The 26,760-nt window shown below is 44.5% G+C and overlaps 2 protein-coding genes across 6 annotated transcripts in view; both read left to right on the top strand.

Annotated features, from left to right (window-relative positions):
* Positions 1–5,926, top strand: part of FNBP4 (formin binding protein 4) — a 43,646-nt gene extending 37,720 nt beyond the window's left edge. Inside the window, exons 16-17 of the mRNA XM_066251526.1 lie at positions 1,376–1,533; positions 4,855–5,926. Coding sequence (XP_066107623.1) covers positions 1,376–1,533; positions 4,855–4,945 — 249 coding nt within the window. The 3' untranslated portion in view covers positions 4,946–5,926. The remainder of the gene's footprint in view (positions 1–1,375; positions 1,534–4,854) is intronic.
* Positions 5,927–8,739: 2,813 nt separating this feature from the next.
* Positions 8,740–26,760, top strand: part of AGBL2 (AGBL carboxypeptidase 2) — a 45,060-nt gene continuing 27,039 nt past the window's right edge. Inside the window, exons 1-8 of one of the 5 annotated variants that reach the window (XM_066251521.1) lie at positions 8,740–9,254; positions 9,475–9,573; positions 10,202–10,265; positions 12,327–12,467; positions 16,056–16,109; positions 17,626–17,799; positions 20,761–20,868; positions 26,476–26,629. In XM_066251521.1, coding sequence (XP_066107618.1) covers positions 9,538–9,573; positions 10,202–10,265; positions 12,327–12,467; positions 16,056–16,109; positions 17,626–17,799; positions 20,761–20,868; positions 26,476–26,629 — 731 coding nt within the window. In that variant the 5' untranslated portion in view covers positions 8,740–9,254; positions 9,475–9,537. Of the gene's footprint in view, positions 9,255–9,439; positions 9,574–10,201; positions 10,266–12,326; positions 12,468–16,055; positions 16,110–17,625; positions 17,800–20,760; positions 20,869–26,475; positions 26,630–26,760 lie in introns of all 5 variants that reach the window. The other 4 variants (XM_066251520.1, XM_066251524.1, XM_066251522.1 and 1 more) reach the window with 4 other exon arrangements.

Genomic DNA, 26,760 nt, shown 5'->3' with positions numbered 1-26,760 from the left:
TTAATTTAAGAGGGATAGAGAGAGGAAGAGAGAGGTTGGGGAAGCATTCATTTATGTTCTGCTTAGTTGTGCGTTCATTGGTCACTTTCCATATGTGCCTTGACCAGGGACTGAACCCTGGTCAGCCTTGGTGTTTTGGGATGACACTAACCAACTGAGCTAAGCCTGCAGTTTTTAGATTTTTAACCAAGCTTTAAGTTTATAATTGGTAGAAATTATTGGCAAAGCCCTGGTTGATGGCCTAGTAGATAAGAGCATTGGCCTGGTGTATGGATGTCCTGGGTTTAATTCCCATTTAGGGCACACAGGAGAAGCAACCATCTGTTTCTCTTCTCCATTCTTTTCCCCTTCGTTTCCTCTTCCTCTTTCGCAGCCAGTGGCTCAGCTTGTTCGAGTGTGGTCCCAGGTGCTGAGGATACCTTGGTTGGTCCAAGTGCATTAGCCTCAAGCGCTAAAAATATTTCAGTACTCAAGCATCAGCTCATGATGGGGTTGCCAGGTAGATCCCAGTTAGGCACATGTGTGAGCCCTGTCTCACTATCTCCCCTCCTTTCACTTAACAAACATTTTAAAAAGAAAAGAAAAAGAAATTATTGACAAGAGCTTAAAATGGTACATATTTTGTGTCTTTTTTTTTTTAATTTTTATGTTTTTAGTGAGGAAGAGACAGGGAAAGATGTGAAGCATCAACTCGTAGTTGTCGCACTTTAGTTCATTGATTGCTTTTTCATAAGTGCCTTGATGGGGGGGGGGTGGCTTCAGTTGAACCAGTGACCCCTTGCTCAAGCCAGCAACCTTGGGCTTCAAGCCAGCAACCACAGGGTCATGTCTGATCCTGTGCTCAAGCCAGCTATCTTGAGGTTTCTAATCTGGGTCCTCAGCATCCCAGGTCAACGCTCTGTCCACTGTGCCACCACCTGACCAGGCTATTTTTATTATTTACAGAGACAGAGAAAGAGGGATAGATAGGGACAGACAGGAATGGAGAGAGATGAGAAGCATCAATCATTAGTTTTTCATTGCACGTTGCAACACCTTAGTTGTTCATTGATTGCTTTCTCATATGTGCCTTGACCTTGGGCCTTCAGCAGACCGAGTGACCCCTTGCTCTAGCCAGCGACCTTGGGTCCAAGCTGGTGAGCTTTGCTCAAACCAGATGAGCCCGTGCTCAAGCTGGCAACCTTGGGGTCTTGAACCCGGGTCCTCCACATCCTAGTCCGATGCTCCATCCACTGCGCCACTGCCTGGTCAGGCTATTTTTATTTTAATGTTTACTTATTCTGTAGCACTAGGAAAAGATCCTGGTGTCATATGGAAGGCTCATTTCCTTATTTCATATACTGTTTTTCTTCTGACTTTTTAACATTTGTTATAGGCAAAGAAGAGTAAAACCAAAATGCCATCTCTGGTAAAGAAGTGGCAGAGTATCCAGCGTGAGTTAGATGAAGAGGAGAACTCTAGTTCCAGTGAAGAGGACCGGGAATCAACCACACAGAAACGAATCGAAGAGTGGAAACAGCAACAGCTGGTCAGGTAAAAGAAAAGAGACCACAAATGGGTTGGGCTGTGGTTAATGCATAGAAATATTTATCTGTAAATATGATGTCTTAGCCTTTTTCAGAATCTGAACTATCAGAGTTAATACTTTCTCCCACCAGTTGATCATCTTACAATAAGGACTTTTATCACTCAGCCTACCAGGAAGAATAATCTAATAGACCTTTTATTTATTTTTAATTTTTATTTTACATATTATTTACAGAAGTAAAAATAAAGAGAAGGGGAGAAAACTTCATTAGAAATTTTACTAAGAATTTAAACATAGCCAACTCAAATTTTTACTGTTTATTTTCCTGGTTTTGAAGGTATACATACTGAAATGAGCAACATTCTCCTACTATTGCTGGGTTGCTTGATTGTCATGTATAACCTGGACCATCCTCATCTGGTAAATGTGATGCCAGAGTTCAGGTTCATCTCTGATAGCTTATCTTTTCTTCTGCTTCTTGCACTTGTAACATCCAAAAACACTTATGAAAACATGGGAGAAAATAGTCATTCTTTGCTTCATAATCAAAAAATTTTCTTTTTTTTGACAGTGACAAATAGGGACACAGACAGGAAGAAATGAGAAGCATCAATTCTTTCTTGCAGCACCTTAGTTGTTCGTTGGTTGCTTTCTCAACATGTGCCTTGATAGGAGGGGGGGTGAGCTACAACAGAGCAAGTGACTGCTTGTTCAAGCCAGTGACCATGGGGTCATGTCTATGACCCCCTGCTCAAGTCAGATAACCCACCCTGAAGCTGGCAGCCTCAGGGTTTTGAACCTGGGTCCTCTGCATCCCAGTCCTACACTATCCACTATACCACTGCCTGGTCAGGCAAAACATTTTCATTTTTAAATACATATATAAACACCAATCGAAATGGTCATTCCAATTTTTTTGTTTCTAAAATACCTGTTTATCTCCAGTCAGTACACATCTGCTTTCAGCATTTGTCCATTTGAGAACTCTATCAAGGCCCTGGTTGTTTGGCTTGGTGGTATTTTTAGCACCTGAGGTGGAGGCCATGGAGCCATTCACAGTACCCAGGCCAACTCATTGGAACCACTGAGCCATGGCTGCAGAAACGGGGGTGGGGGGGTGAAGAAGCAGATGGTCACCTCTCCTGTGTGCCCTGACCAGGAATCGAACCCAGGACTCAGATGCCAGGCCGGAGTTCTACTACTGAGCAAACCGGCCAGCACTCAGGCGTTTAAAATATATATATTTTTTCTTTTCTTTAAAGATTTTATTTACTGATTTTAGACAGAGATAGAAGGGGGATGTGGTTTGGAGCAAGAGGCATCAACTCGTAGTTGCTTCTCATATGTGCTTTGACTGATTGTGCATGGGGTTTCGAACCAGCAACCTCAGTGTTCTAGGTTGATGCTCTATCCACTGTGCCACCACAGGTCAGGCTGTCAGCATGTCTTTTTAGAAAAATGAAATCTTCCCAGGTTCTTGTTACAAAATACTAAGTGATGAAGTTGAATCTACAGTACCACTATCTATTTGCATTCATATTTTATTTGTAAAAGAATAAGAAACTATGCAAATAAGTCTGGGGACCCAAACTTAATTTTTTGCTTCTTTAAAAGGTGATGCAGGCCCTGGCCAGTTGGCTCAGTGGTAGAGCGTCAGCCTAGCGTGCGGAGGACTCGGGTTCGATTCCCGGCCAGGGCACACAGGAGAAGCGCCCATTTGCTTCTCCACCCCTCCGCCGCGCCTTCCTCTCTGTCTCTCTCTTCCCCTCCCGCAGCCAAGGCTCCATTGGAGCAAAGATGGCCCGGGCGCTGGGGATGGCTCTGTGGCCTCTGCCTCAGGCGCTAGAGTGGCTCTGGTCGCAACATGGCAACGCCCAGGATGGGCAGAGCATCGCCCCCTGGTGGGCAGAGCATCGCCCCATGGTGGGCGTGCCGGGTGGATCCCGGTCGGGAGCATGCGGGAGTCTGTCTGACTGTCTCTCCCTGTTTCCAGCTTCAGAAAAAAAAAAAAAAAAGGTGATGCAGGCCCTGGCTGGTGGGCTCAGCGGTAGAGCGTTGACCCGGCGTGTGGAAGTCCCGGGTTCGATTCCCAGCCAGGGCACACAGGAGAAGCACCCATCTGCTTCTCCACTCTTCCCCCTCTCCTTCCTCTCTCTCTCTCTTCCACTCCCGCAGCCAACGCTCCATTGGAGCAAGGTTGGCCTGGGACCTGAGGATGGCTCCATGGCCTCTGCCTCAGGCACTGGAATGGCTCTGGCTACAATGGAGCAACACCCCAGATTAGCAGAGCATTGCCCTGGCAGAGCATTGGGCATGCTGGGTGGATCCCGGTCGGATGCATGCAGGAGTCTGACTGCCTCCCCACTTCTAGCTTTGGAAAAATACAAAAAAAGAGAAAAAAAATGGGGGAAAAAAAGGTGGTGTACTCTTTTGGGCAACATAAGAAAACTAAGGTAATGGTATTAGTAGCAATTTATTTCACTTGCATAACACCCTTGCAGGTGAATCCACTATTCCATTTTTTTAAAAAAAAATTTTTAGTCTTCTTTATTATTGCCAGGAATTGAATAATGATTGATTTTGACAGTGATGAAATAGCAAACTATTTAAGATGATGAAGGGAAACCACAAAGGTATTGTGATCATTTTAGCTTTACAAAAGAGGCCAGTGTACCATTCTAATAATTGCAAAGTAGAATCTGAGTTTTTTCTACTTTTAGGATGACTTAATAAGCCATGTATATCATAAATAGTTAGAACCGATCAAAAGAGAATCTCAAAAACATTAGGTCCAAAAGGCCCTGAAGATTAAATATATCTTTCTTAAGAATAACTCCTAGAAGCCAAGAAAAACTTATTTATTTTTCCATTGATGAGGGAGAGAGAGAGAGGCATCAACTTACTGTTTCACTTAGTTGTTCCATTTAGTTGTGTGCACTCATTGGTTGCTTCTCATAGGTTCCCTGACTGAGGATTAAACCCATGGCTTCTGGCACTCCAGGTCTTGCTTTATCTACTGTGCCACCTGGCCAGGGCTCAAGAACAACTTTTTATAAGAATGTGCTCTTTTCTTCATTGTGGCTTTAATGATTACTAAAAGTATATCAAAATGGGCACTAACATATACATAAAACTAACGTGTATGTAAATCTTCTGTAGATCCAACAGAAGAAATTTGATAAAGAATTTGCTGGTACGTAGTTGAGAAATTTGAGTCATTTTCATAAACATAGATGTGACATCAGAATTTCGTTTTTGTTTGCTAGGAAATAAACGGTTTCATTCTTTTTCCTTCTAGTGAAGTAATCTATATGTTGTTTTCACAGTGGCATGGCAGAGAGAAATGCTAATTTTGAAGCCCTTCCTGAAGATTGGAGAGCAAGACTGAAGCGAAGGAAAATGGCTCCAAACACATAGTGTTTTTTGTTTTGTTTTTTTTTTAATTTTTTTAAAATTTTTATTAATTTGTATGTGCGTGTATATGTTCAGAGTCTTAACCCATTTTACTGTTGTCAATGAACTATAAATATGAGGGAGAGCATATGAATTTTTTGGGCAAGAACATAACACGTATAAACTTTTCACATTTATGAAATGCAATTTTTTTCTGTTTTGCTGAATGGTGAGATGTCTGAAGACTGGCCTGGCTGCCTTTATTCTCACACTGGCAAACTCAGCATGTTAGGTCCATTAACCTCATCAGTCTGGACATGTGGCTCATGAGTATGATATCTCTGTAGAGGACACGGATAGCGAGTGAAGGGTTTTCTTTACCAATAGGGGCTCTTTGTTTCTAGTGTGGAGCTCTCTCTCTTCCTAATAACTTTTACTCCAGAACAAGTGCAATTAAGAAGGCAGCTGTGTATTGTCCTGCTTAACTGGGATTATCGGAATCTCTCTCTGACCTCGTCCTCCAGTCTGCCACCCCTGAAGTGCTGAAAGTTTGTCAGGTTGTTTACCTTGTGCTGACAGATGGCCACACTCTTTAGAAGTATTCTATCGTACACATTCTAGAAGTGATAGCTGTTATTTCAGACACTAGATGAAATATTTAAATTTCATTACAGGCAGCAGCAAGTGTTTGTATTTGGTTTTGAGAATTTTTTTCACACCTGTGGCAGTAAATGTAGCAAGAGCCACTGTATATGTTGATGTGTCTTCATTGTCTTACCTTATTCCAAAATACATCTCCCTTTTGTGTGTGATCGTATTTTCCATGAAATTCCAGTATTTAAAAACAGTTTACTGTTCTGTATTTTTTATTGTATCTCAATCAGGTAAAAGTCACTTTAAACTGAAGAAAAAGCAGATTGTGTTTTAAAGCTGTTTGTATTTCTCCAGTTTCTGACCTTGTAAATTTGTATATATGCACTAATAAAGCTTTTTTTATACTTCTGATTGTTATTTTGTGATTATATAACCAAGATTTATTTTAATTCAGTCTTGATTGTTTTCGATTCAAATTACGGTGTAAGGATTACATTAGAGAACAGTACTCAAACAGTGCGGTAGGATTTTGAGTCGGTTGTATGTGAGGAAACTGGGGTTGGGGACAGGTTAGGAAAAACGCTTCTACCAGAAAATTCTGTGATTTCAATTTTGGTGTTTGTTGGGTTTTTTTAAATGTTTATTTTATTGATTTGAGAGAGAGAGGAATGTCTTGTTCCTGTGTGTGCCCTGACCCAGGATCAAACTGGCAACCTCTGCACTTTGGGACAGTGCTCTAATCATCCAAAGTGTCAGGCCAGGGCAGGTTTTTTGTTTCTTGTTCTTTTTTTTTTTTTTTTTTTTTGCTTTTGTGACTTCAGTTTTGGAGCTGGACTCTAAAATATTAGCTAATGTTTGACGTACTGAAGTCTTGGAAATGTTGGCTCAGTGGTGGAGCGTCAGCCTGGCGTGCAGGAGTCCCGGGTTCGATTCCCGGCCAGGGCACACAGGAGAAGCGCCCATCTGCTTCTCCACCCCTCCCCCTCCTTCCTCTCTGTCTCTCTCTTCCCCTCCCGCAGCTGAGGCTCCATTGGAGCAAAAGATGGCCCAGGCACTGAGGATGGCTCTGTGGCCTCTTCCTCAGGTGCTAGGATGGCTCTGGTTGCAACAGAGCAACGCCCCAGATGGGCAGAGCATCGCCCCTGGTGGGTGTGCCGGGTGGATCCCTGTTGGGCGCATGCGGGAGTCTGACTGCCTCCCTGTTTCCAGCTTCGGAAAAATGCAAAACAAACAAACAAAAAAATCTTGGAAATATACCTCATCTATCACTGGAGTTAGGTTCCAGAACCTGCCGTGATAGGTGAAAATCCACGAAATAGTGACTTTATTTTATTTTTTATATATTTTTAATGCTTTATAAAGCCTCCCCATACTCGTATAAACCTTTCCCACACTTTTTTTTTTTTTTTTTTTTTACAGAGACAGAGGGATAGATAGGAACAGAGAGAGATGAGAAGCATAAATCATGGGGTTTTTTTGGTTGTAGCACTTTTTAGTTGTTCACTGATTGCTTTCTCATGTGCCTTGACAGGGGTGGGAGGGGTGCTACAGCAGACCAAGTAACCCCTTGATCAAGCCAGCAACCTTGGGTCCAAGTTGGTGAGCTTTTTGCTTAAAGCTGATGAGCCCGCGCTCAAGCTGACAACGTCGGGGTCTTGAACCTGGGTCCTCTGCATCCCAGTCCCACACTCTATCCACTGTGCCACCGCCTGGTCTCCCACACTTTTTTTTTTTCTCCTTTTTTTAATTTTCATTTTTTTTATTTTTTACAGAGACAGAGGGATAGACAGGGACAGACAGACAGGAACGGAGAGATAAGCATCAATCATTAGTTTTTCATTGCTCCTTGTGACACCTTAGTTGTTCATTGATTGCTTTCTCATATGTGCCTTGACCTTGGGCCTTCAGCAGACTGAGGAACCCATTGCTCGAGTCAGTGACCTTGGGTCCACGCTGGTGAGCTTTTTTGCTCAAAGCAGATGAGCCCGCGCTCAAGCTGGCAACCTCGGGGTCTCAAACCAGGGTCCTTCCGCATCCCAGTCCGATGCTCTATCCACTGGACCACCACCTGGTCAGGCGCTCCCACACTCTTATAAGCACTTCCTATGCTTTTAAACACTCTACAGTATAGAAAATGCTTATTTTACTGCAAAAATAAATAATAAATATTTAAAATTACCTATATACTGGAAAATCTCACGATATAGCAAAAAATAAGTGATACAAAATTAGATACATACAATTTTAAAATCCACGATACAGTGAGACCGTGAAAAGTGAATCACGATGGTGAGGGGCAACTGTTATGTAAAGTGGTTAGCATTTTGAAAAAAATAAAGGTACTTTTTCTCCCTCTGATTATAAAAGTATATATGTATTTCTGGTTTTAGTCATGCAAAGTCAACCAAAGGCAACAATAGTTTGAATTGTATTTTGGTATATTTATGTGCTTACAATTTAAAATTTTTACCTAGTCAGTGTCCTGTGTTAATACATTGAATGTTACTTACCATTATGCAAGTATGGGGGTGACCATTTTCTGTATATTTTTCTTGTAATTGCATTGAGCAAATTTCTAGAAATAGAGGCTATCGACTAGCTGTCAAAGATTTTAACAGTGCTCCAGACCTGCAGGAATTTTACAGAGCACCAGCACTTTTGTCACTATCCAACCAAAGTGAAGCATTTTAAAAGTCCGCCAATCAGTAAAAATTGTGTGGTTTTAATCTATAAATTTTGTTTCTTCTATATATTTTTTCAATAAAATAAATTTTCAATTCTAGCGATGAAGTGTAAAGAATACACAGGGAAATGAGCAGCACCCTTTGAGCAATACTTGTTACCTTAAAGCTGAGGAACCCTGGCTGGGTTCTGAGAGCATCTTCCCAATACACCAAGGTTGCAGGTTCCATCCCCGGTTAGGTAAGAATCAAATGGATGTTTCTCTCTCTTTGCCCCCCTTCCTCTTTAAAAATAAAATTTAAAAAACAATAAAGCTAAGGAACAGCAATTAAGTTTGAACATTCATCAAACCAATTAAAATTGATTACTCAAAAGTGGGGCCCGCAATACTGGTCGAAAAGGAATGAATCTGAATCAGCACTAGGCAGGCGTCAATCTTTCCTTATGAGGCGGGGCCTGGCTCCCCGGAAGCGCCCTGGCTCCTCACCCTTCCACTTCCGTTTTGTTTCGTAGTTGCTAGGCTACCCGAGCTCTCGCAAAAAGCGGTGGCGCCTGAACGTGGTTCGCGTGTCTGCGGGGTTCGCTGCTGGGCTTCTAGTTGCTGTGCGGCGGCCTCCCGCCTCGCCCAGGCTTTCCTGCCGCCGCAGGCGCCGTACCCACCCCTGAGCCCGGGTCGGGCGGGAGCGTGGAGGGGGTTGCAGCCTTCTCTCTGCCTCTCTGGGAAATCCTCCCCCCACCCTTGGGGAGACTGCTTTTCTCCACCTTACCCGGTCCAGGAAGCCCTGAACCCCTGAATTTCGTTTTCAGAGGCCTCTGTCCGGGACCCTGACCTCTTCCATCTACCCCGATACAACTCGCTGGATGCCCCCATTCTCTGTCTCTCTCTCTTTCTCTCTCTCTCTCTCTCTCTTGCTCTCGCTCTCTTTTTCTACTTTCTGGCGGCGTCCTGGTGGTGGGCATCTTTCTGCTCAGGGAGAGGGAAGCACCGGGTCCGCAAGGCTACCAGTGCCGCGAGTGGAGGAGGTTGGAAAACTTGTCACCCTCCCCAATTCCTCAGGTGCGCCTCCCGGCACCATAGGAAGCCACCGCCCTGCCCGGTCCTAGTTTGAGCGGAGACTGAGTTGGCGAGGAAGAAGGAGCGATGAAGCAGGGTTTCCTAAAATCCTGTGGGAGCTGGGGAAGCACAGGGTGGGAGTGGTGAATATCGGCAGGTTTTTCAGTTGTCCTGTTCTGGTTTTCTAGCTTCTCCTGTGTAATCAGCTGCCCTTTTGGAACAGGCTGGGTTTGTGGCTTGATGCCTATGTCACTGACTGGTCTTCAGTATACCAAACAGAAGTAACATGTTCCCAGCATTGGAAACAGAGCTAAAGCAAGAGGTTGGTACACACCCCTCTCTAGGAACTCCGCAGAAATCCAGTACTAGCTCAGAAAGTATATTATGGTGGCATCTTTTACTAGCTGGAAAGCTTGATCCCTAAGACAGAATGATTTGCATGTCTTTCACTTGGTTTGTTTACAGAAGTCCTCAGGTATACTGTCCTCTATAACAATGCTTGCATACCTTTTGTTAAGAGTTCAATATCCCCTGGCCAGGCTCAGTGGTAAAGGGTCAGCCTGGCATGTGGATGCCCCAAGTTGATTCCGGGTCAGGGCACACAAGAGAAGCACCCATTTGCATCTCCATCCCTCCCCTTCTCGCTTCTCTCTCTCTCTCTCTCTATCTCTCTCTTCCCCTCCTGCAGCCATGGCTCGATTGGAGCAAATTGAACCCTGGCGCTGGGGATGGCTCCCTGGCTTCTGCCTCAGGCTCTAAGAAGAGCTCAGTTGCTGAGTAACGGAGCAGCAGCTCCAGAGGCATCGCCCCTTAGTGGGCTTGCCAGGCAGTCTGGGCACATGTGGGAGTCTGTCTCTGCCTCTCCTCTTCTCACTGAATTAAAAAAAAAAAAAGAGAGTTCATATCATTTGAAAAGACTTGCCTGATTTAGATAGCCTTTCCTTTCACAGACTCCTCTTGATCCCTATGAAGACTTTATGTACCATCACCTCCAGTACTATGGCTATTTGAAAGGTAATATCTTGTTCTTACCTAGCATCGCCTTTCCTGGGATCATGAAATCAATTGTTTCATTAACTGGGAGAGTTATGTTTAAACTAACAATGAATTTTTCCAGCACTATTAGTGTAAAATACTTCTTTTCCCCATTGTCTGTCTACACTTACATTAATTAATACCATCCTTTGTTAATTATACTCTATGGCATTAAAAGTCTTGCTATAGAAAGACATCCTTCAATCTTGTTTTTCAAAAGTGTCTTGACTATTCTTGCCTTTTATATAATTTTAGAATTGGATTGTGATGTATAAAAAAATTATTACGATTGCACTGAATCTAAATGCTACTATAAATGGTATCGTGTGTGTGTGTGTGTGTGACAGATAGAGGCAGAGAGAAAGAAAGATAGGGACAGACGGACAGGAAGGGAGAAAGATGAGAAGCATCAGTTCTTCATCATGACACCTTAGTTGTTCATTGATTGCTTTCTCGTATGTGCCTTGACTGGGGGCTACAGCAGGCCGAGTGACACCTTGCTCAAGCCAGTGAACTTGGGCTCAAGCTGGTGAGCCTTGCTCAAACCAGATGAGCCCACCCTCAAGCTGGTGACCTTGGGATTTTGAACCTGGGTTCTCTGCGTTCCAATCCCACACTCTACCCACTGCGCCACTGCCTGGTCAGGCTCCCCCCTTTTTTATTGATTTTAATTTATTGTGTTTACATAGATTCTAGTGTCCCCTCCGAATGTATCCCCCCCACCGTGTTCCCAATTTTTTTTTAATTAATAATAAAAGTGAGAGGTGGAGAGGCAGAGACAGACTCCCACATGCGACCAACCAGGATGTACCCAGCAAGCCCCCACCAGGCAATGCACTGCCCATCTGGGCTGCTGCTTCGTTGTTCAGCACCCAAGCTATTTTAGCGCCTGAGGTGAGACCATGGAGCCATCCTCAGCACCTTGGGCCAACTTTGCTCACATCACTCGAGCCATGGTTGCAGGAGGGGAACAGAGAGAGAGTGGAGAGGGAGGGAAGGTGTGGAGAAGCATATAGGCACCTCTCCTGTGTGCCCTGACTGGGAATCGAACCCAGGACATCCACATGCCAGGCCGACACTTTCTGACTGAGTCAACTGGCCAGGGCCAAATGGTATCTTTTTAAATTTTGATTTTCTAACTTTGTTCCTGGTATTAAGAAATAAAATTAAGTGTTTGTATCAATTTTTTTCTATTAACCTTGTTAAACTTTCTTATTAACTATTTCACTTTTTAAGTGATTACCAATTTGTTGAAAATAATTTCTAGTTTGCCAGATTCAGCAGAACCCTCAGGACAATGCAGCTTTGGGCATCGGGACTCCACGCTCATTCTGAATCCCAGCCTTCACTTGGCTCTGGCTCTGACTCTCTTAGCTGCTCTTAGAGCTACTGGGTTTCTCTGCCTCCCAAGCCTTTTCTCTTTGCACTGTACCATGCTTTTTCTTCAGTCTTCTCCTCACTGTAAAATGGAGAAAATGAGGCCCTGGCTGATTGGCTTAGCACTAGAACATCGGTGTGTGGAAGTCCTGCATTTGATTCCCAGTCGGGGCACATGAGAGAAGCAGCCATCTGCTACTCCACCCCTCCCTCTTCTCTCTCCTTTTTCTCTCTCTCTCTCTGTTCCCCTCCCTCAGCCCATGGCTCCATTGGAGCAAAGTTGGCCCAGGCACTGAGGATGGCTCTATGGCTCCATTCTCTGCTTCAGGCACTAGAATGGTTCCAGTTGCAATGGAGCAACGCCCCAGATGGGCAGAGCATCGCCCCTAGTGAGCGTGCTGGGTGGATTCCAGTCGGGTGCACGTGGGAGTCTGTCTCTCTGCCTCCCTGCTTCTCACTTCAGAAAAAAAAAAAGACCCAAAACAAAATAATAGAATAGAGAAAATGATGTTTAACTCAAGTACATTGGAATGTGAAAGCTCTTTGGAAAATGAGATGTATTCATTGTAAAGGCCTGTGGTAGTGGGGGTTTTGGTATAGACCTAGACGTTAGAGGTGGCGAACTAGCCTTCCAGCACCTTTAATTAAACTGCCTTTTCTTAGCTCAGAGAGACAGTTTACCCAACTCTGCTACTACTGCGCACCAGCATGTTTGGAAGAATAATCCCCAGTTCGTCTTGAGTGGCTCTTTGGGGGAAAGAGATGATTTGATACCAGACCCCCTGCAAAAGGAAAAGCTTCTGTGTGAGTAACAATAGTGAGTTTGAGCCCTAGAACGCTCACTGCCTTGAGCAACTGCTCTGGGTATTCAGGAGAGCATGGCCTAATAGAAGCCAGAGGGGCAGCTGGGCCCCAGATGGGCAGAGAAATGTTATCATTTCTGGTATCAGAAATGTTCTCTCTGGATCTACTTTGGATTGTAGGTTAAACTGTACATTCTGGGCTATCTTCCCCTAAATTTATTGAGACTCTTGAGTGTCAAAGTAAAACTCTGACTTTTCATGCAGTTTTTTGTTTTTGTTTTTTAGTGGGAGAGAGGGACAGACAGGGGAACACAGGCTGGAAGGGAGAGCGATGAGAAGCATCAATTCTTTGTCAGGGCATTTTAGTTTTTCGTTGATTGCTTTCTCACATGTGCCTTGACTGGGGGACTCAAGCCGAGTCAGTGACCCCTTGCTCAAGCCAGCGACCTTGGACTCAAGCCAGTGACCATGGAATCATGTCTATGATCCCACGCTCAAGCCGGCGACACCATGCTCAAGCTGGTGAGCCCATGCTCAACCTGGCGAGCCTGTGTTCAAGCTGGCGACCTTGGGGTTTTGAACCTGGGTCCTCAGCATCCCAGGTTGACACTCTATTCACTGCGCAACCACCTGGTCAGGCTTTCATGCAATTTTGGTAGATATATTTGTTAAGGCTCTTTGCATAAGAGTGATGGAAACCAATTTTAGCCAGCTTAAGCAAAAAATATTTTACAGGCATTCCACAGGTTTTTTCTAGACTCCGAGGGCAGGAATTTAAAGTTCTCCCTCGATGCATGTTCAACCGAATAGTAGTTCAATCCTCTTTACTCCACATCCTCCCTGTCCCCAGCCCAAGCTGCCGTCAATTCTCACTATTGAAACAGCCTCATAATTGGTCTCCTGGTTTATTTTGTTCCAAGATGACCCTTTCCAATGCATTTTCCATACAGCAGGGTTCTTTTTATTTGCAAATCTGATTGTGTACCTTTTCTAGTTAAAACCTTTGAATGAACAAGACCCCAAAGTCATAAAATAAGACATTGACAGTTTTTACAGCAAAAAGTTAAACTTCTTTTTTTTTTCTTTTATTTATCATTTATTTTTTTGTATTTTTCTGAAGCTGGAAACGGGGAGGCAGTCAGACAGACTCCTGCATGGGCCCGACCGGGATCCACCCGGCATGCCCACCAGGGGTGATGTTTTGCCCCTCCGGGGCGATGCTCTGTCGGGACCAGAGCCACTCTAGCGCCTGGGGCAGAGGCCAAGGAGCCATCCCCAGCGCCTGGGCCATCTTTTGCTCCAATGGAGCCTCGGCTGCAGGAGGGGAAGAGAGAGCCAGAGAGGAAGGAGAAGGGGAGGGGTGGAGAAGCAGATGGGCGCCTCTCCTGTGTGCCCTGGCCGGGAATCGAACCGGGGACTTCCACACGCCAGGCCGACGCTCTACCACTGAGCCAACCGGCCAGGACCACTTCTTTTTTTTTTATTTTAATTTAATTTTATTATTATTATTTTTTTACAGGGACAGAGAGAGAGTCAGAGAGAGGGATAGACTGGGACGGAGAGAGATGAGAAGCATCAATCATTAGTTTTTCGTTACAAGACCTTAGTTTTCATTGATTGCTTTCTCTTATGTGCCTTGACCGTGGGCCTTCAGCAGACCGAGTAACCCCTTGCTCGAGCTAGCAACCTTGAGCTTTTGCTCAAACCAAATGAGCCCGCGCTCAAGCTGGTGACCTTGGGGTCTCGAACCTGGGTCCTCTGCTCCCAGTCTGATGCTCTATCCACTGTGCCACTGCGTGGTCAGGCAAGTTAAACTTCTGTATTGGAAAAAGTACCACCAATAAAGGAAAGTCACAAACTGAAAAAAAAAATTGTGACAAATACATCAAAATATGAATTTTCTTAACAAAACAGCTCTCTCAAATCAATATGTAAAAGATGACCAAATGGAAAACTGGGCAAGCAATTAATAGAAAAAAACAGATGGTCAATAGCTTTATGAAAAGATGCTCAATTTTACCTCTAAAGATTCAAATCACAATATCAAGGTATCATTTTTTAGATTATGAGCTTGAGGCAAAAAAAGTTTTTAAAATTATACATAGCATAGGTCAGGGTGTGGGGGAACAGCCCTACACTGCTGTTAGAAATGTGGATGGGTAGACTATTTTAGGAAGACAATTTGGCAATACCTGGGAAATTTAAAACAGTACTTAACCCTTAGTGTAGCGATTTCATTTTCAGATATGTATCTTAGATGTTTGCTTCCCCCCAGTGCTGGAAGGCCCTTCTATTCCATGGCTCCCAGCTCCTGGCAGGAAGGAGAAAGGCAAGGGTTGAACAGGAGAATGGTTAGGGGGGATGGGACAGGCTCCAGCCCCTCCTTTAGTTTTCTCCTGCTCTACTTATTTATTTATTTTTTTTATAATTCTTTTTTTTATTATTCATTTTAAATAGAGAGGAGAGAGAGAGGGGGGGAGAGAGAGAGAGAGAGAGAGAGAGAGAGAGAGAGAGAGAGACAGGGGGGAGGAGCTGGAAGCATCAACTCCCATATGTGCCTTGACCAGGCAAACCCAGGGTTTCGAACCGGCGACCTCAGCATTTCCAGGTCGACGCTTTATCCACTGCGCCACCACAGGTCAGGCCTGCTCTACTTATTGATGCTCAAAATACCATTATTAAGAAACAATTACTGGCCCTGGCCAGTTGGCTCAGTGGTAGAGCATCAGCCAGGCGTGTGGGTGTCCTGAGTTCCATTTGCGGTCAGGGCACAAGAGAAGCGACCATCTGCTTCTCCACCCCTCCCCTTTCTCTCCCTTTCTCTTCCCCTCCTGCAGCCATGGCTTGATTTGTTGGAGCACATTGGCCCCTGGTGCAGAGGATGGCTCTGTGAAGCCCCCATTTCAGGCACTAAAAATAGCTTAGTTGCAAGCATGGCCCCAGATGGGTAGAGCATCATCCCCATATGAGGGTTGCCTGGTGGATCCTGGTCAGGGTTCATGTGAGAGTCTGTCTCTCTGTCTCCCCTCCTCTCACTAGGAAAAGAAGAAAAAAGAAAGAATGAAAGAAAGAAATAATAAATAAATAAACACCGGGTCCCAAAGTAGGGTTATTGGGTAGAAAGGAATAGGGGAAAGGAGGCAGAAAAAAGAAAGACAGCCCTGGCTGTTTGGTTCAGTGGTAGAGCATCAGTCTGGCATGTGGAAGTCCTGGGTTTGATTCCCGGCCAGGGCACACAGGAGAAGCGCCCATCTGTTTCTCCACCCTTCCCCCTCTCCTTTCTCCCTGTCTCTCTTTCCATCCCGCAGCCAAGGCTCCACTGGAGCAAAGTTGGCCCGGGTGCTGAGGATGGCTCCGTGGCCTTCACCTCAGGCTCTAGAATGGCTCAGGCAGCAATGGAGCAATGCCCCAGATGGGCAGAGCATCGCCCCCTGGTGGACATGCTGGGTGGATCCTGGTCGGGCACATGCGGGAGTTTGTCTCTCTGCCTCTCTGCTTCTCACTTCAGAAAAATTAAAAAAAACAAAAAGAAAAAATAGAAAAACAAAGATCTCTAAGACAAACTGTGTGTCTTGCTTCCTCTTTCCAGGGCCTACGTGTCTATCTTCAGCTGTGCACAGACAGACAGAAGCTGTAAGCAGAGGTATTTCATGTCCCTCCAGCCAGAAAACTCGAACTCCTTTGTGGGAACAGGTCCTCACCCCCTGCCTTCTGCCCCAGAGCCGAGAATTACCACACTGAAGGGATCTTCAGCCTTTCCTTCCCTGTCATTTTTCTCTCTCTTCATTCTTTCTTCATTTTCTTCCTTTTTCTTTCTCCCTGAAAGTCTTTCTTTTCTTTCCTTTGTTCTCATTCTCTACTTCCCAAGAGCTTTTCTCTCTCTGACCATTCAGCCTACTCTCCCACTTCCCTCATCACCCTCTGTTTTAGAAGTCCCTCTCTTTGTCCTTTGAATGGTTATATTATGAACCTGAAATTCAATTTGCAGGTTGTTTTAATAAAGTTATGTATACACTTTTCTAAAATGAGAATGGGTGAATTGAAAGTTCCCTCTTGCCTCACTCCCAACGAAAGTAATAAAATGTTATTTCCTGACCGGTGGTGGCATAGTAGATAGAGTGTCGACCTAGAATGCCGAGATCACTGGTTCAAATCCCGGGCTTGCCCTGTCAAGGTACTTATAAGAAGCAACTATGAGTTGATGCTTCCACCACCTCTCTTTCTCTCTCCTCTCTCTCTAGAATCAATAAATGAAATCTTAAAAAAAGTAATAAGACATATTAAGTAACTTTTTATTCATTTGCAACCCACTGTTGGAATCTTAAACCCATTAGCTCCGATTTTAAAAAATAAAGAAGTTTCCTTTAACTTGCTCTTTTTTTTTAAGTAGGAGGTAGGGAGGCAGAGAAACAGACTCCCGCATGTGCCCCAACATGGATCCACCCGGCAAGTCCTCTATGGGGTGATATTCTGTTGCTCTGTTGCTTGGCAACCAAACTATTTTAGTGCCTGAGGTGAGGCCATGGAGCCATCCTCAGCGTCCAGGGTCAACTTGCTTGAACCATTTGATCCATGGCTATGGACGGAGGAGAGAGGGAGAGAAGGAGATAGAGAGAGAGAGAAGGGGGAGGGGTGGAGAAGCAGATAGTCACTTCTCTTATGTGCCCTGACTGGGAATAGAACCTGGGACTTTCACATGCTCCACACCATTCAGCAAACTGGCCAGGTGCTTTTAACCTACTCTTTTTTTTATTGTTTATTTTGTAGTCTTTAGAGAGAGGACAGGAGAGACAGGAGAGGGACAGGAACATCTGCTCCTGTATATTTCCTGACTGGGGATTGAACTAGGGACCGAACTGGCAACCTCTGTGCTTTGGGACAATGCTCTAGCCAACCGAGCCATCCAGCCAGGGCCTTTAACCTACTCTTAAGCTTTACACTTAAATATTTAATATACTGTGCAGAATTTTAACTTAATTTTTTATAATTTCAATGCTGTCATCCTGGACTAAATCTCCTTGAAGGAGGAGTATGTCACAGGATTGCACATCTGTGCCATATTTTAATACAGTGCTTAAAGTCGCTTAGTATTATAATTTAGCACTAAAGCCCCCAAGAGAAAAAGGAAGCCATTCACTCATTGCCTTGCCCTTTGGCAGATGCTTTTATGCTGAGTTCACCACTTCTCAAGAGCAGACAGCTTCTTCGTGACGAGTTTGGTGGAGTAAAGCCACGACTTCGAGAACCCAGAGAGCTCTTTGCCAGCGGGCCACCGCAGGCTCCACGATGGCCAATAGAATGTGAGGTCATCAAGGAAAACATCCATCATATTGGTAATGTGACTTCGGTGGCATGATCTTGCTGCTCTGGCGGACTTTATCACAAGACCTGTTTTAAGTCCCGCATGCTAAAGTACAGGCAGGGCAGATCGACATCAGTTGCCTCACTCCAAAATGATGAAGCTCTGGGGAACTGATATATACTCATCAAAGTCAAAAGTTACACTAATGTGTGAACTGGAAGGTTTCTGAGTTTACAGGAATGGCAGGATATCCTGCTAGAGGTTAGAATATATTACACTTAAATCTCTAGATTATTCCTATCTCAGTATTAATATGCTTAGTTGAGTTTTATAAAAGTTGTATTTTTACCAGCCTTGGTACAGTTGATGCACACCACATATGCCAGAGCATAGTTTTTACTGTTTTTTTTTATTTTATTTTATTTTTCCCCCACAGAGACAGAGAGAGTCAGAGAGAGGGACAGACAGGGACAGACAGACAGGAAGGGAAAGAGATGAGAAGCATCAATCATTAGTTTTTCGTTGTGCGTTGTAACACCTTAGTTGTTCATTGATTGCTTTCTCATATGTGCCTTGACCGTGGGCCTTCAGCAGACCAAGTAACTCCTTGCTTGAGCCAGCAACCTTGGGTCCAAGCTGGTGAGCTTTGCTCAAACCAGATGAGCCCGTACTCAAGCTGACGACCTCGGGGTCTCGAACCTGGGTCCTCGGCATCCCAGTCCAATGCTCCATCCACTGCACCACTGCCCGGTCAGGCAGTTTTTACTGTTTTTAATTATATTTTGAGTTTATTGGAGTTTTTATGGCAACAATGGAGACATTTTTTAAATGACATTGCTGGTCATATCTTTGAGCTATTGGTGCAGATAAAGTCTTCAGCACTCATTTTATGAACTGTTTTCAGAAGTGGTTGCTTTTGGAAAGTAGGGACTTTGCTCATTACTGGGACACTTAATGTCTACCAGACATCATGTCCATCTCTGTGGTAGGCTGCTGGACGTTTCTTTTTATTTATTTTTATTTTTTTACAGAGACAGAGAGTGAGTCAGAGAGAGGGATAGACAGGGACAGACAGACAGGAACGGAGAGAGATGAGAAGCAACGGAGAGAGATGAGAAGCATCAATCATCAGTTTTTCATTGCGCATTGCGACACCTTAGTTGTTCATTGATTGCTTTCTCATATGTGCCTTGACCGCAAGCCTTCAGCAGACCGAGTAACCCCTCGCTGGAGCCAGCGACCTTGGGTTCAAGCTGGTGGGCTTTTTGCTCTAACCAGATGAGCCCGCACTCAAGCTGGCGACCTCGGGATCTTGAACCCGGGTTCTCTGCATCCCAGTCCGATGCTCTATCCACTGCGCCACCGCCTGCTCAGGCTGGATGTTTCTTATTTCCTCACATCCCTCATATAATATTCATTCAATAAATGTGTATTCAACATATACCGTATACTAAGTACAATGCTTAGTGTTAGAGATGTGATGAACAAGATGGAGACACCCAGAGCTCACAGGCTAGTGAGGAAGTTGAAGACATAATCAGGCAATTGCACAGCGCTCGGTCTCTTTGGGAACACTTAACCCCGCCTGGAAGGCCAGTGAGGGTTTCCTTCCCGCAGGAGCTGAGATGTAAGCTGAGATCTGTAGGAGGAGTTAGATGGGAGCCAGACAAGAGGAATAAAGAAAAGTATTCCTGTTAGAGGAAAGAGAAAAAGAGCATGTCATGTTTGGGCAGCCATGGGCAGTGAGCATGAGAGACGAGAGGAGAAGCTGGAATGTAGGGGAAGGGGACTTAGTGCCTGAACTGGGGACAGAATTGCCCTTTGGGTGTTTGGAAATGGGGGGGGGGCATTCTAAGTTGGCACAATAGCTGAGAAGTCCTAAAGTCATCTGTCCCTATCCTGTACGTCTTTTAGATAAAAGTCCATGTTGATCTGGCCGAACAACAGGAGTTTGCAGGTCTCTGCATAAACTAGACCAAGACAGAGAATTCCTGTGAGGATTTTGGAATCAGTTCCATGAGAAAAATTAAAAAGTGGGAACCTGGAATTTAATCAGGTCATTGCAGTGGTAATCCACTAAACCACTAAATCTTTTGAAAAAGCAATCTCAAAAATAAAATAATTTAGCCTGAACCAGGCGGTGGCGCAGTGGGTAGAGCGTCGAACTGGGATGCGGATGACCCAGGTTCGAGACCCCGAGGTTGCCAGCTTGAGCGTGGGCTCATCTGGTTTGAGAACAGTCTCACCAGCTTGAGTGTAGGGTCGCTGGCTTGAGCAAGGGGTCATTCTGTCTGCTGTAGCCCCCGGTCAAGGCACATATGAGAAAGCAATCAATGAACAACTAAGGTGCCACAACGAAGATTTGATGCTTCTCATCTCTCTCCCTTCCTCTCTATCTTTCCCTATCTGTCCCTCTCTCTGTCTCTCTGTCTCTGACTGTCACACACACACACACACACACACACACACACACACACTCTCAAAGAAATTTAATAGCAAGCACCTCACTGTTTAAACTGAGTTGGCAAAGCCTCACTCCCCATCACCGTAAAGAAAAGAAAGTAGCATTGTCTCTTACTGAGTGTGTCTCTGTATGCCCTTGGCTTTCCTCAGTGCCTCCTGTACATAAAATGATACTGAGAAGTGGCCTGCGTTCCCCAGAGAGAGCTGTTAGACTTGAATGTTCATGAAAAGCATCATTTCCTTTGAAAGCACTGACAGACTCGCTCCTCTATGGTAATGAAGAGTCGGTAGCTGGTCATATCTTCCTGATTTTAAAGGGAAGGTCAGGATCAGATTTCGAGGAGTTGTTGCAGCAACTAAATTTATACTTTTAAGTCTTTTATTCATTTAAAGTTTAGTTTTTTTGCTAAAAGTTTCCTCACAGACTTATGGAAAGAAACAAGACAACTTATAAACAAACTAGACACTTAGGTTCTGATAAAATGCTTTCTCTATTATTTACTTTGTACTTTTTAAATGTCTTTTTCAGAGGGAGTTCCACCTCAACCAGAATGTTTTTATCAGCCTACAGGAAGTGAAAAGGTGCCGGCGGTTGTAGGCGAGGAAAAAGGCACTATTGTCTATCAGTTAGATTCAGGTACTGTCACTACATTGAGCAATGAGTAATTAACTGATCATGACAAGGTATAAATATTTTCTATAATAAATGTGATTTTTAAAAGATTTTATTAATTTATTGATTGAGTTGAGAGACAGAGATTTATTGTTCCACTTATTTATGCATTTCCTGATTGATTCCTGTATGTGCCCTGACTGGGGATAGAACCCACAACCTCGATCTGTTGGGAGATTTTTATTTTATTTTATTTTTTTATGTTTTAAATATTTTATTTATTGATTTTAGAGAGAGGAAAGAGAGACAGTGGGGAGAGGAACATCAACTTGTAGTAGTTGCTTCTCATTTATGCCTTGACCTGGCAAGCCTGGGGTATTTTTGTTTGTTTGTTTGTTTGTTTGTTTGTTTACAGAGACAGAGAGACAGTCAGAGAGAGGGGTAGACAGGGACAGACAGTCAGGAACGGAGAGATGAGAAGCATCAATTATTAGTTTTTCTTTGCGCATTGCAACACCTTAATTGTTCATTGATTGCTTTCTCATATGTGCCTTGACCACGGGCCTTCAGCAGACCGAGTAACCCCTTGCTCAAGCCAGCGACCTTGGGCTCAAGCTGGTGAGCTTTTGCTCAAACCAGATGAGCCCTCACTCAAGCTGGCGAGGTCTTGAACCTGGGTCTTCTGCATCCCCGTCTGACTCTCTATCCACTGTACCACCGCCCAGTCAGATACCTCAATTTATTGGGATGACACTCTAACCAACTGAGTTACACAGCCAGAGCATAAATGGGATTTTTAAAAATCCATAGTTCAGCCTTGGCCGGTTGGCTCAGTGGTAGAGCGTCGGCCTGGCGTGCAGAAGTCCCGGGTTTGATTCCCGGCCAGGGCACACAGGAGAAGCGCCCATCTGTTTCTCCACCCCTCCCCCTCTCCTTCCTCTCTGTCTCTCTCTTCCCCTCCCGCAGCGAGGCTCCATTGGAGCAAAGATGGCTCCTTGGCCTCTGCCCCAGGCGCTAGAGTGGCTCTGGTCGCAACAGAGCGACGCCCCAGAGGGGCAGAGCATCACCCCCGGTGGGCAGAGCATCGCCCCTTGTGGGCGTGCCGGGTGGATCCCAGTCGGGCGCATGCGGGAGTCTGTCTGACTGTCTCTCCCCATTTCCAGCTTCAGAAAAATACAAAAAAAACAAAAACAAAAACAAAACAAAAAAAAATCCATAGTTCAATGATAAATTGTGTTTTATCCAAACCAACCTGAATGGAGAACCCTGATATTCATGACCAATCAGCTTTAAAATTTCAATTTTTAAAAAAAATTTTTTTTAGAGAGAGAGAGAGCCGAACAGAGAGGGACAGACAGATGGGAAGGGGGAGAGATGAGAAGCATCAATTCTTCATTGTGGTACTTCAGTTCATTGATTGCCTTCTCATATGTGCCTTGACTGGTAGAGGTGAGGCTCAGCTGAGCCAGTGACCCATTGCTCAAGCCAGTGACCATGGGGTTATGTCTATGATCCTACACTCAAGCTGGTGACCCCATGCTCAAGCTGGTGAGCCTGAACTCAAGCCAGTGACCTCGGGGTTTCACACTTGGATCCTCAGCATCCTAGGTTGATGCTGTATCCACTGCACCACCACGTGGTCAGGCTGGTGGTGTTTTTTGAGAAATGTTATTGTGGGCTATGAATTGGATCTTTAATGTTACCTAAGAGACTCAAAATAATGAAATTTTTGTTTTAATAGCATCTGGTTGCTGGCCTGTACTCTGGTTTCATTGTGTGTGTGTGTGTGTGTGTGTGTGTGTGTGTGCGTGCGTGTGTGACACAGACAGAGACAGAGAGAGGGACAAATAGGGACAGACAAAGAGAAAGGGAGAGAGATGAGAAGCATCAGTTCTTCATTGCAGCACCTTAGTTGTTCATTGATTGCTTTCTCACACGTGCCTTGACCCGGGGGGATACAGCAGACTGAGTGACTGAGTGACACCTTGCTCAAGCCAGCGACCTTGGGCTGAAGCTGGTGAGCCTTGCTCAAACCAGATGAGCCCACACTCAAGCTGGCGACTTTGCGGTTTGGAACCTGGGTTCTCTGCTCCCAGTCCGATGCTCTATCCATGCGCCACTGCCTGGTCAGCTACTCTGGTTTCATGAAGAGACCAAATCAAGTGGGTCCCCAGCTTTTAATTAGATTACATGTACTCTTGGCTGCTGCTTCTGCCTTTTTTTTTTTTTAGATTTTATTTATTGATTTTTTGGAGAGATGGGGGAGAGAGAGAGAAAAAAAGAGAGAAAGTGAGAAAAAGAGGAGAAACAGGAAGCATCTACTCATAGTAGTTGCTTCCTGTATGTGCCTTGACCAAGCAAGCCCAGGGATTCAAACTGGCGACCTCAGCATGCCAGGTTGATGCTTTCTGTATCCACTGCACCACCACAGGTCAGGCCTCTGTGCTTGTTTTTTCTTTCCCTCCTATACACACTCGAGTTCTCTTTTGCTCTTAATCAGAGACAGAGAGATTATAGATGGGGAGCAAGGAGTGGGAAGCATCAACCTGTAGAAGTTGCTTCTCTATGTGCCTTGACCAGGCAAACCCGGGGTCTCGAACCTGTGACCTCAGCATTCCAGGTCGACATTTTATCCACTGCACCACTGCAAGCTGGGCTCCTTTGCTTTCATTTATTGTCCTAGTGTGTATTATAAAGCCTTCATAGTGACATGGTTGCATAGGAGCAAAACTCATCATTATATTACTCTATTTTCCAATGAACTGGCTACTTATATAATCAAGCCTCACACATATTGTGTGTTCAGTGCTCCATGGTCAGTGTCTTTGTTGATGTCAGTCACTTCCTAATCAGTGGATATTGTTAACATCTGATAATATAATGCAAGTAAAGTAAAAATTAATTGTAAGGTAAAATTATGATTGTGTGTGTGTGTGTGTGTGTGTGTGTGTGTGTGTGTGTGAGAGAGAGAGAGAGAGAGAGAGAGACAGATTCAGAGAGAGGGACAGATAGGGACAGACAGACCAGAAGGGAAAGATGAGAAACATCAATTCTTCATTGCAGTTCCTTAGTTGTTCATTGATTGATTTCTCATGTGTGCCTTGATGGGTGAGTCTTTGCTCGAGCCAGTGACCTTGGGCTCAAGCTGGTGAGCCTTGCTCAAACCAGATGAGCCTGTGATTAAGCTGGCGACCTCAGGGGTCTCGAACCTGGGTCCTCCACATCCCAGTCCGACACTCTATCCACTGTGCCACCGCCTGGTCAGGCAAAATTATGATTCTTAACAAGATATGCAGGATTTTATGAAGTTAATGAATGTTAAAGAATTGCTTGAATCACTTGCAAAGCTACTGACAAATGAGAACCCAGAAATTTTTTTATTAGTGAACAGAGAATCAATAAAAGATGAAAAAAAACAGGTTTTTCTGGACACAGTGATGAGAATATCATGGTACAAAGAGAAGTCCTTGCAAAACTATGAAGCCCTAAAAGAGTTTTGCACAAGTAACTGCAAAAATCAAAGATGTCATATGGTACTCTTACTGAATTTATCTGAAAAGAATTAACAATTGACCCTTTATTATTCCAAGTATTAGAACAAGATTGAAATTACAATCTAGATTTCAGCTTGGCCTGTGGTGGTGCAGTGGATAGAGCATCAGCCTAGAACGCTGAGGTCACTGGCTCGAAACCCTGGGCTTGCCCAGTCAAGGCACATACGACAAGCAACAAGGAAGCAATGAACAACTAAAGTGACATGACTATATTTTCACTAATAACTATGATATTTTTGTTCCTTTCTTAGGGAAATTCACCCATACCAATTCTTCTCAAACTCCCATGTTTGTCATATTTAAATCTAGAAACATATATCAAAAAATGTTATGGAGTGTACTGTTTTCTCTTTCTTGTTTCTCCCTTTCTCTTTTTAAAATTAATAAATAGGTGCTATTTGTTGTGTGTTTTTAAATAAGATTGCAGATGTTTTCAGGTGCCCCATTTAGAATATTATCTTTTGCCAACATCCTTTTAAATTAGGGTGGAGATGGTACAACAGTATCTGTAATGACAAAGGTAGCCCGTAGCAAAGGGAAGTGCTCTTACCCTGGACGGACAGCTCAGTTGTTTAGAGCATCATTTCAATATGTCAAGGGTTTGGGTTGGATCCCTGGTCACAGCACATGCATCAACCAAGACGTGCACAAATGAGTGGAACGACAAACTTGTGTTTCTCTCTCTCAAGTCAATAAATAAGATATTTTTACAAGTAAATTTATTTATTTATTTTACAGAGAGAGAGTGAGTCAGAGAGAGGGATAGACAGGAACAGACAGACAGGAACGGAGAGAGATGAGAAGCATCAATCATTAGTTTTCCATTGCGCGTTGCAACACCTTAGTTGTTCATTGATTGCTTTCTCACATGTGCCCCGACCACGGGCCTTCAGCAGACTGAGCAACCCCTTGTTGGACCCAGTGACCTTTGGTTCAAGCTGGTAGGCTTTTGCTCAAACCAGATGAGCTCGCGCTGAAGCTGGCGACCTTGGGGTCTCGAACCTGGGTCCTCTGCATCCCAGTCCGACGCTCTATCCACTGCGCCACCGCCTGGTCAGGCTAAATAAGATATTTTTAAATCTTAAAATTAAATCTATCTCTTTATTTATATTTTGGTTGAACACTACCAATTCTTAAAGGAAGTGTTCTAAACAGGCCTTCAAAGAAATACACTTAATTGTGTTTGTTTTTTAATTTTATTGGAATTTATTTATTTGTATTTTTTCTGAAGTGAGAAGCAAAGGGAGGCAGAGAGACAAACTCCTGCATGCGCCCAACCGGGATCCACCCGGCTTGTCCACCAGGGGGCGATGCTCTGCCCATCTGGGGCGTTGCTCCATTGCAACTGGAGCTATTCTAGAGACTGAGGTGAGGTCATGGAGCCATCCTCAGCGCTCGGGCCAACTTTGCTCCCATGGAGCCTTGGCTGCAGGAGGGGAAGAGAGAGAGAGAAAGGAGAGGGGGGAGGGTGGAGAAGCAGATGGGTGCTTCTCCTGTGTGCCCTGGCCAGGAATCGAACCCGGGACTTCCACATGCCAGGCCAACGCTCTACCACTGAGCCAAGTGGCCAGGGCTGGAATTTATTAGGGTGACACTGGTTAATATAATTATACAAGTTTCAGGTGCTCAGTTCTACAGCACATCTCTATACAACGTATTGTGTGTCTACCCCACCCCCCAGTCAAGTCAAGAAATACACTTTTTGCCTGACCTGTGGTGGCACAATGGATAAAGCATTGCCTTAGAACACTGAGGTCACCCGTTCAAAACCCTGGGCTTGCCCAGTCAAGGCACATATGGGAATTGATGCTTCCTGCTCCTCCCCCTTCTCTCTCTCTCTCTCTCTCTTTGTCTCTTTCTCTCTCTCCTCTCTAAAATGAAGAAATAAAAAATAAAAATAAATCTTTAAAAAAAGAAATACATTTTAAAATTAAAAGTCTCAGCAAGGACCGCTGAAATCTGAGTGTGCATTGTTAACCTAGATCAGGGCTGCTGAACACATAGAGGGGTCCGGCAGGTAGTGCTGGTGCCTGGGTCGGAGAGGAATGTGGCCTAAGTGCGTCTGTCTTGTCTGCAGTGCCCACCAAAGGCTCCTATTTCACCAGTTCCAGAGTGGGAGGCAAGCGAGGACTGATCAAGGAACTCGCTGTCACGTTGCGAGGACCAGAAGATAACACTCTCCTGTTTGAATCAAGGTTTGAGAGTGGAAATCTGCAAAAAGCTGTCAGAGTGTGAGTAAGAAAGTGGATTTTTCCAAAGGGATAATGAATTGAAGTGACTGAGAAGTGCCTACAAGAATCGTACCGCCTGACCAGGCGGTGGCACAGTGGATAAAGTGTCAGACTGGGACGCAGAGGACCCA

The sequence above is a fragment of the Saccopteryx bilineata genome, chromosome 1 (assembly GCF_036850765.1).
Source record: "Saccopteryx bilineata isolate mSacBil1 chromosome 1, mSacBil1_pri_phased_curated, whole genome shotgun sequence".
NCBI classification, from domain to species: Eukaryota; Metazoa; Chordata; class Mammalia; order Chiroptera; family Emballonuridae; genus Saccopteryx; species Saccopteryx bilineata.
This window is presented reverse-complemented; position numbering and strand designations above follow the sequence as displayed.